Below are 8,673 nucleotides of genomic sequence, written 5' to 3' on the forward strand. Positions count from 1 at the left end.
CTTCCCCTCGAGTAGCTTCCCTTGCTTCTCTGTCTTTGTCATTTGTTGGTTTGTGCAGTGCAGTTGTTTTGTCAGTTATTCTTCTCTTCATTTGTTCTATCGTCTTTCTTCTTCTTTTTTGTGTGTGTATTTTTGTGTTTTTGTGCCTGAAGAAGACCCTTAGGTCGAAACGTCGCTGTTATTCGTTCCGTGTTCGTCATTTTAACGTGAGTACATTGCTTTTTGGTCTCTTTATTGTTCCCTCTCACGTGCAGTCGCCATTGTTACTCTCTTGTGACAAGGTTTTAAGTGCAATACAATCTCTTTGAAAACCCTGCTTAATATGCAATATTTTCATATTGCTTGCTGCTTTTTACATTTGGTCAAGTTTTGAAACCGAGACCTGCATGTAAACTGAGAAAGGAAACACACTTTAATCGGCGGACCCGCATAGCCTAATGGGTTGAAGGACGCTGAGAGTCAAGATCAAATCAACCTCTGTTGGACGTCACAAAAATATGATTTCTGTATGTGGAGTTCATGTAAGTTTCACTTCGTGAGTTCATTGCTGTGGAAATCAGATACATGGCACTGTAAGTAACCTTTCTTTTCTACTTAAAGCTAATTACGAATCACATTTTCTTGACACACCTTTTAGTGTGTGTGCGTGTGTGTGTGTGTGTGTGTGTGTGTGTGTGTGTGTGTGTGTGTGTGTGTGTGTGCGTGTGTGTGAGTGTTTGCGAGTGCATGTGTGTGTGTGTGTGTGTGTGTGTGTGTGTGTGTGTGTGTGTTCCAGAGTAGAAGCGTTGTGCAAAAGTCAATACACGACTACGTACAATGACAGATTACATTAAAAAAAGCAGCGAGCAATATAAAAAGATCGAATATGAAGCAAGGTTTTCAAAGAGATTGTATTGTACTTAAAACCTTGTCACAAGAGAGTAACAATAGATACTGGTTTCCGTTTGCTTTGATCAATAATTTTCTGGTCTTCCGAAACCACGAAAGGCGGATGTAGTGGAATTTTTGTCAGAAATATTCTACAGTTAGGATAAGATCCGGAGTATTTGATCAAGAATGAGCCAGAGAGAAGTTACTTTTTTTGCGAGGAATATTGGTCTTCTCAAAACGCTGTTGTGAACAGGAAGCCCATGGAGCCTTTTGTGAAACACGGGTTTCAGCTTATTTGGTGACGCGTTCAAGTAGCGGGAGGACCAAAACATTGACCGAACCAAGAGATACGAACCGAAACATTGACTTCTTTTCTTTTACGAGAATATTTCTCTTTCAATACTAAGCTTATTTCGTAAACTAAAAGCCCAAATTTCAAAGGGAAGGAAAAGCTGTCTTCGCTTTTGTGCATACCGCGTTGCAAGACTCAAGACTCAAGACTCAAAATTTTACTGTCCTTATTTAAACAAGAAAAATTGACATGCAGTGTCTGGCGATCACAGACATAAAAAAAACCATCACATTTACTAAGAGTTAAGGATTGCAATTAAAACTAACAACACTAACCGTAACACATTTACTAAGAATTAAGAGTTGCACTGAAAACACATCTAAAACCTAAAACACTGCACTGTGGTGCCTTGTGGTCGCGTAAAAACTATATGTATAATATTTGATCTAATATTCATGCACCTAGCTGAACCTGAGAAAATGCTATCCTCGGCATTGTGGGTGCTGTGCTGCACTGTAGCGATCTGTAGTAGTGTCTCGGCGTCCAGCGACGTAAGAAAGCAAGATTATGGCAGGTGTCCGATATCCAGCGAGACTATCGGACAGGGTCCGGACACGGTTATCGGCCGCTCCAGCTTGCAGTGTGCGAGTGAATGCTCAAAGACTGAGCAGTGTCAGAGCGTTGCAGTGTGCCCTGGGGATGACCCTGGGCACGTGCTATGTGAGTTGAGAAACGACTTCACACAGGCGCAGTGCTCACAAGGCGACATCGAAAACCACGCCTGTCACCTGGCGTATAAGGTAAGTTGAACTGTTACACCACACTGGTGAAGTCATATAGCTTACTGGAGTACAGGTTACATTTGTGTACAGGGTAAGAAAGACACCACACTGGTGAAGTCATAGAGCTAACTGGAGTACAGGTTACATTTGTGTACAGGGTAAGAAAGACATCACACTGGTGAAGTCATAGAGCTAACTGGAGTACAGGTTACATATGTGTACAGGGTAAGAAAGACACCACACTGGTGAAGTCATAGAGCTAACTGGAGTACAGGTTACATTTGTGTGCAGGGTAAGAAAGACATCACACTGGTGAAGTCATAGAGCTAACTGGAGTACAGGTTACATATGTGTACAGGGTAAGAAAGACATCACACTGGTGAAGTCATAGAGCTAACTGGAGTACAGGTTACATTTGTGTACAGGGTAAGAAAGACACCACACTGGTGAAGTCATAGAGCTAACTGGAGTACAGGTTACATATGTGTACAGGGTAAGAAAAACATCACACTGGTGAAGTCATAGAGCTAACTGGAGTACAGGTTACATTTGTGTGCAGGGTAAGAAAGACATCACACTGGTGAAGTCATAGAGCTAACTGGAGTACAGGTTACATTTGTGTGCAGGGTAAGAAAGACATCACACTGGTGAAGTCATAGAGCTAACTGGAGTACAGGTTACATATGTGTACAGGGTAAGAAAGACACCACACTGGTGAAGTCATAGAGCTAACTGGAGTACAGGTTACATATGTGTACAGGGTAAGAAAGACACCACACTGGTGAAGTCATAGAGCTAACTGGAGTACAGGTTACATATGTGTACAGGGTAAGAAAGACACCTCACTGGTGTTCAGGGTAAGACTCCACATTGGTGTACAGGGAAGGTTATATAAGCTAAATTAATATGACAATCTTGTATCTTGTTTGCAGATGATGCACCCATTTGCATCCAAATCACAGGGAAATATAACAAATCTGACAGACATGCACTGACCAGGGCCGGACCAAGTTGGTTTGAGGGGGGTGGGGGGGTTCCAACTGAAGGCAGGGGTCCAGGGGCCGCCCAGGCCCCGGTGGGGTGCAGGGGCAACGCCCCGCCGGGGGGTCTGGGGGGCAAAACCTCCCAGAAGCCGAGAAAATGTTGCATTTGTGAGGTCATTTTTTGGTCTTTCCTTGCAACTGGGAATCAAAATTACACATTTTCAACAGTAACAAAATACTTCATATATTCATTTACCATAGTGGTTCAGTGGAATAATCCCAAAGACATATATGCCTAGTAAATAAGTCTGACAGGACTCTTTACTTTGAATATTACTATGATGATGGACTTATAACGGGGAGGGCAGGCCGTTGTCAACTTGATGTTGTTCATAAATTGAAATAGTTTTAGAACACCAAATAAACTGAGGGAGTTGGGGGAAGAGCTTAAAAAGTCCACATTTTTTTTCTCTGAGAGGTACATTGGATGGCCGGGGGGGGGGGGGGGGTGTTCCGGAACCCAGGAACCCCCCCCCCCCCCAGATCCGGCCCTGCTGACCTAGTATCTTCCTTTTCCCTATTAACTTTTACTTATTTCTGTGAGAAAATACTTTTAAAATACCAAACCTGTGTTACAGACGACGACAGAGCTTGTGTGTGAGAACGGTGGAACTCCTAATGGCACCAAGTGTTTCTGTCCCCTGCCCTTCGCTGGAAGACTCTGTCAGCGATATATGAGAGGTAGATATGCGTTTGTGGTGTGTGTGTGTGTGTGTGTGTGTGTGTGTGTGGGTGTGCGTGTGTGTGTGTGTGTGTTTGTTTGAGAGAGAGAGACAGACAGACAGAGGAAGAGAGAGAGAGAGAGAGAGAGAGATTGCCTGTCTGTGTTTTCGTCCGTCCGTCCGTGTGTGTGTGTGTGTGGGTGCCTTCCTGTCCGTCCATCTGTACTTCCATCTGTCTTTTCGTTCTTCCGTCTGTCTGTCCGTCTTTTTACCCGTATGTTAATGTTTAACTGTTTGTCTGTAAGTCTGTCTTTCTGTTTGTCCGTCTGTCTCTTTGTTTTTAATTTCGTATGTCTGTCCGTCTGTCAGTGTGTCTGTCTGTGTGTGCAGACTGCGCTGAGGGTTACGAGAACGGACATCAGGACGAACACAAAGACGCGTACCTCATCCAGCCTATAACGTCACCAGCTCCATTCCTGGTAAGGACTCTTGTCTTGTATTTAAAGCAAGGTAACCTATGGCTAAATTAAAAGTAACATTGCGCTTTCAAAAAATAAGGGTTGTCTGTTTTTCATCATCTTTCAAAGTATGTGTCGTTTGAAATCGAAAAAAAACCACGCATGCATCCTTTTATTACCGGCACGGTTGGCCTAGTGGTAAGGCGTTCGCCCCGTGATCGGGAGGCCGTGGGTTCGAACCCCGGCCGGGTCATACCTAAGACTAATTAAAATTGGCAATCTAGTGGCTGCTCCGCCTGGCGTCTGGCATTATGGGGTTAGTGCTAGGACTGGTTGGTCCGGTGTCAGAATAATGTGACTGGGTGAGACATGAAGCCTGTGCTGCGACTTCTGTCTTGTGTGTGGCTCACGTTATATGTCAAAGCAGCACCGCCCTGATATGGCCCTTCGTGGTCGGCTGGGCGTTAAGCAAACAAACAAACAAACAAACAATCCTTTTATTGAATCACTTTTTGTCGTGGAAGCAAAAAATACAATATAGCCTACATGATGTTCTCAATTATAAACTTTGTGGAATTCTGGTCAAGAGGATATTTTTTTGCTTAGCTTTTACCAAATTAGAGAAGTGTTGCCGTAGATCCACGAAATTAGCTGTGTGAGTTCAATCGAGAAGGACTTCAAAGGTAATGGCTTTATGATATAAACCAATATCAACATCCCATACATTATTGGCCGAGTGGCCCGGGGGGGTGGGGGGTGGGGGGTATGTGTATTACTCATCAACATGATAGGCATATTTTCTTAATGTATCCGACCAAAGTTTAAAAAGAGTGCCTGTGAAGTAAACGACACATGCTGACATCCATAAACTAACATTAAGATTAATTAAAGCATTCACATACATAATCTTTATACAAATACATGTATCCACATTCATTCTACTTCAGGTGGAGTGTGAGTTTGCGTTGGGAGGGATGACGTATCCTTTGTGGAGGCAAGTCAGCGGAACGTCGTGGTCGGCGGTCACCTGGGAACAGGCCAAGGTGGGCTTTGGAGACGATCTGAACGTCGAGCCTGACTCTAAAAACTTCTTCGTCGGTCTGGAGAAGCTGCACCAAATCCTCAGTCAAGGACTGAACAACAACCAGATCCTGTCCAAATACGGACCCCCTTGGAAAACGAGCAGCGCTTACTATGACAACTTCTCTGTAGCAGCGGAGCCCACAAAGTACCAGCTGAGCTATGATTCTTTCTACGCCTTTGCAGATAACCCCTCCTTGAACGGACTGGATGTTGGCAGCGGTCCTGTTGTCTTTGCTGCCCCTGGAAACGATCCCAACGGCTGTGCTGGGTCCAGGGGAGCGCCGGGGTGGTACGGGTCAAGCTGCAGTGGACACAGCATGTTCGCTGACCCCCCCACCTGGCCGGTGCCTGGACAAGGCAGCCCGGAGCTGATAGAGGTCCTGTTCGTCTTAGTTCGATCAGAGCCGTTTTGGGAGGAGTGATGCTTGCAAAGACCGTCACTACCACAACTACAAAAACATTGGCGGCGGATAAGATTAGGTCGGTCGCCGGAAAACCAAATCTATGACGTGGTTGGTTTCTTGAATGTTTAATAATTGACGGAAGAATACTTTCACATCAAGCTTTATCGAAGAAGACGAATAAGACCGACACCTGTCAAAGATAATGATGAACAAAACTTGACTAAATGTAAAAAATGAACACTAATTAGAATCGGTTGTTGGGTTTGTTCGTTCAATGATCAAGGAGAGTATGATATGTACTTAATTCCACATACATTTTGGAGGTCCTCCTTGAAATTAATCAGTCTATTTCTTTTCGATTTCGCCCGAAACACGGTTCTCGCTCAATAGGGCCAAGCATTGCTCTAAAAAGAACTAAAACAAGTATATGTCATGTTTATTCTCAGATTTTTGAAGAGTCTTGGAAAATGAAAGTGTTTGTGCTCGAAACGATGACTGTTACTGGACACACTTGGCTGATATATCCCCGAATGGGCGTGTCTTTTGCTTTTTGAAGCCTGAAGGTTATGTGGGTAGCCAAAGTGTTGCATTTGTAAGACAGGCACTTGCAAGTAGAGCTTATTCAACAGTCTGCATCCTCGAAATGAGGGAAATGTGTAACCTTACAGATCTTTCAGTGAATACACTTTTTGCAAACTGATCGCTGTATAATCTAGTTCTTTGTAACGTGTGTGTGTGTGTGCGAGTGTGTGTGTGTGTATGTATGTGTGTGTTTGTGTGTGTGTGTGTGTATATATGTGTGTGTGTGTGTGTGTGTATGTTTGTTTGTGTAATTGTGTGTTTGTGTGTGTGTGTGTGTGTGTGTGTGTGTGTGTGTGTGTGTGTGCGCACACGTGGTTAAGCCTACAATAAAATTTAAAAAAATTTAAACAAAGAAAAACAAGTCGCATAAGGCGAAATGACTACATTTAGTCGATCTGTCGAACTCACAGAATGAAAATGAACGCACTGCACTTTTATTTTACCTGGACCCTATAGCGCTTGGCTCCGTCGGACTTCAATACAGCAGCTGTAGTCGGGCGTCAATCCAAGATGATCACCTCGAAGTTTCAAATGGCAGCCTATGAACAAGCGACTTTAATTCTCCCAGATCTAACAAGGATTGTATCTAACAAGAAAACTGTCTCAAATCGCCCCAAGAGCTATTCAGTTCAGGTTGTGGGTTGTAATATTTGACCAGGAATACCTTGAAATTAAAAGCGTTTGAGCGCTGAGTTACTCAAATTGAGAATGTGTTCTGAGTAAGAATCCCCAAACAGTAATTCTCATTGTGACGCACTTTGCGCGAGTCCTATTTTTCGTCCTACCTTTCAATCCTGTGTATTGAATGCGCTATTCCTAGAGATACAGATTTGAAATTGAGCCGAGAGCTACTGAGTTCGTATTGGGAGTTGAAAAGATCAGATGACAACACACATGGTGACATGAGGAAGGTCTTGGAATTATTGTTTGAGCGTTCTATTTTAAAGATATGAATGCTGTGTTTGGTAGTCATAGCAGACCGTAATATTATCCAACGGACATAGTGTTTGTTTCTGTGATGCGAAGCGTTTTAGCCTTGTATGGCACGGAATTTGCATGCGTAAGCTAGACTGTAGGTTTGACTCCCTCAATCCAACGGTCTTAATCTGCTTCGACGAATGAATATCTATAAGGACTACATAAATAATGATGACGACCGGAAGTCCTGACTCCTGACAGGAGAGCTGGGCGTAGCAAACTGCTTGCTGATTATAATTCATTTAATTATTTGGCATAGTTTCGGAGAAGTTTTGAGCAAATCATTACAGGGGTTTCTAAATTACAGTACAGTACATCGAATGTCCCTTGAACTTTTTAAGTTCCAAATCGTCAGACAACTTTCCAAAATGGCGCCTTCGGTATACTATCTTTAAAATAGTGCCCTGCCTCAATTGATGAAGATTCTTTTGTATTATTTGGATCATACCCCTGAAAAAAATGTTCTTAACTTTTTATAGCCAGTTTATCTTCAACTCCCCCGAGGCATTCTCAGCATGCAGTGTCCTTTGACCAAACATGGGTGGAGACATCAGCTCAGGTCAAGTGAAGTTCAGTCCTCAGCGTGACCAATAAGGAGGCTCGGGATGCAGGGTAATTGGATCGTACATTAGTGGACTCATCGGTTCAATTAAAGGGCAGTGATGGCACGGATAATTAAGATCTGTTTTTGTGGGGTTTTTTTTTTTTTGCAAGCTTATACATTTACCCCCAAGGTCCTTGTTAAAAAAAAGGGTTTTTTTTTACTAAAAACTTATATTTGAATGACTTATGGGTCAGAATTTAATATAATTCATATATTTTATATAACTTCTTCTTCCTTTTCTTCTGCGTTCCCTTGGCAATGCTAAACTGTAACTGTTGTTGAGGAGACGAAGTATGCAGTTCGCCGCAGGGACTCTCGACCGGACCCCACAGTTTCTCCTTCAGGTCTGAGGTGCACAACGCGAAAGTGGGTGCCACCCAACCGGGTGACAACAAACCGCGGGGTCTGATTCGTCGAAATCACAACAAATCTCCATTAAATTTCAGCCAACCCAACACCACGACTGGCTCCCACTCGGTTGGTAGCTTTCCCGTACACCTGGGCCCAGGTCACCCATCTCCCGCCAAAATGTGTTTCTCAGGTCTGCAGAGGTTGGGCACATAGAGGACGTGTCCTGGGCCCAGGTCACCCATCTCCCGCCAAAATGTGTTTCTCAGGTCTGCAGAGGTTGGGCACATAGAGGACGTGTCCTGGGCCCAGGTCACTCATCTCCCGCAAAAAAATGTGTGTCTCAGGTCTGCAGAGGTTGGGCACATAGAGGACGTGTCCTGGGCCCAGGTCACTCATCTCCCGCAAAAAAATGTGTGTCTCAGGTCTGCAGAGGTTGGGCACATAGAGGACGTGTCCTGGGCCCAGGTCACCCATCTCCCGCCAAAATGTGTTTCTCAGGTCTGCAGAGGTTGTCCACTGTAAAGACCGTCGAATTGTATCTCTCTTAACGTATTTGGGTAAATT

At 43.9% G+C, this 8,673-nt stretch overlaps 1 protein-coding gene across 2 annotated transcripts in view; it reads left to right on the forward strand.

Annotated features, from left to right (window-relative positions):
* LOC138968295 (fibrinogen gamma-B chain-like) overlaps positions 1 to 6,287 on the forward strand; it is a 485,749-nt gene extending 479,462 nt beyond the window's left edge. The window contains exons 1-4 of one of the 2 annotated variants that reach the window (XM_070340854.1): positions 1,324 to 1,962; positions 3,566 to 3,668; positions 4,040 to 4,128; positions 5,055 to 6,287. In XM_070340854.1, coding sequence (XP_070196955.1) covers positions 1,618 to 1,962; positions 3,566 to 3,668; positions 4,040 to 4,128; positions 5,055 to 5,612 — 1,095 coding nt within the window. In that variant the 5' untranslated portion in view covers positions 1,324 to 1,617 and the 3' untranslated portion in view covers positions 5,613 to 6,287. Of the gene's footprint in view, positions 1 to 1,323; positions 1,963 to 3,565; positions 3,669 to 4,039; positions 4,129 to 5,054 lie in introns of those variants that run through there. The other variant, XM_070340855.1, reaches the window with a different exon arrangement.
* The last annotated feature ends 2,386 nt before the right edge of the window (positions 6,288 to 8,673 follow it).

The sequence above is a fragment of the Littorina saxatilis genome, linkage group LG6 (assembly GCF_037325665.1).
Source record: "Littorina saxatilis isolate snail1 linkage group LG6, US_GU_Lsax_2.0, whole genome shotgun sequence".
In the NCBI taxonomy this organism is placed as follows: Eukaryota; Metazoa; Mollusca; class Gastropoda; order Littorinimorpha; family Littorinidae; genus Littorina; species Littorina saxatilis.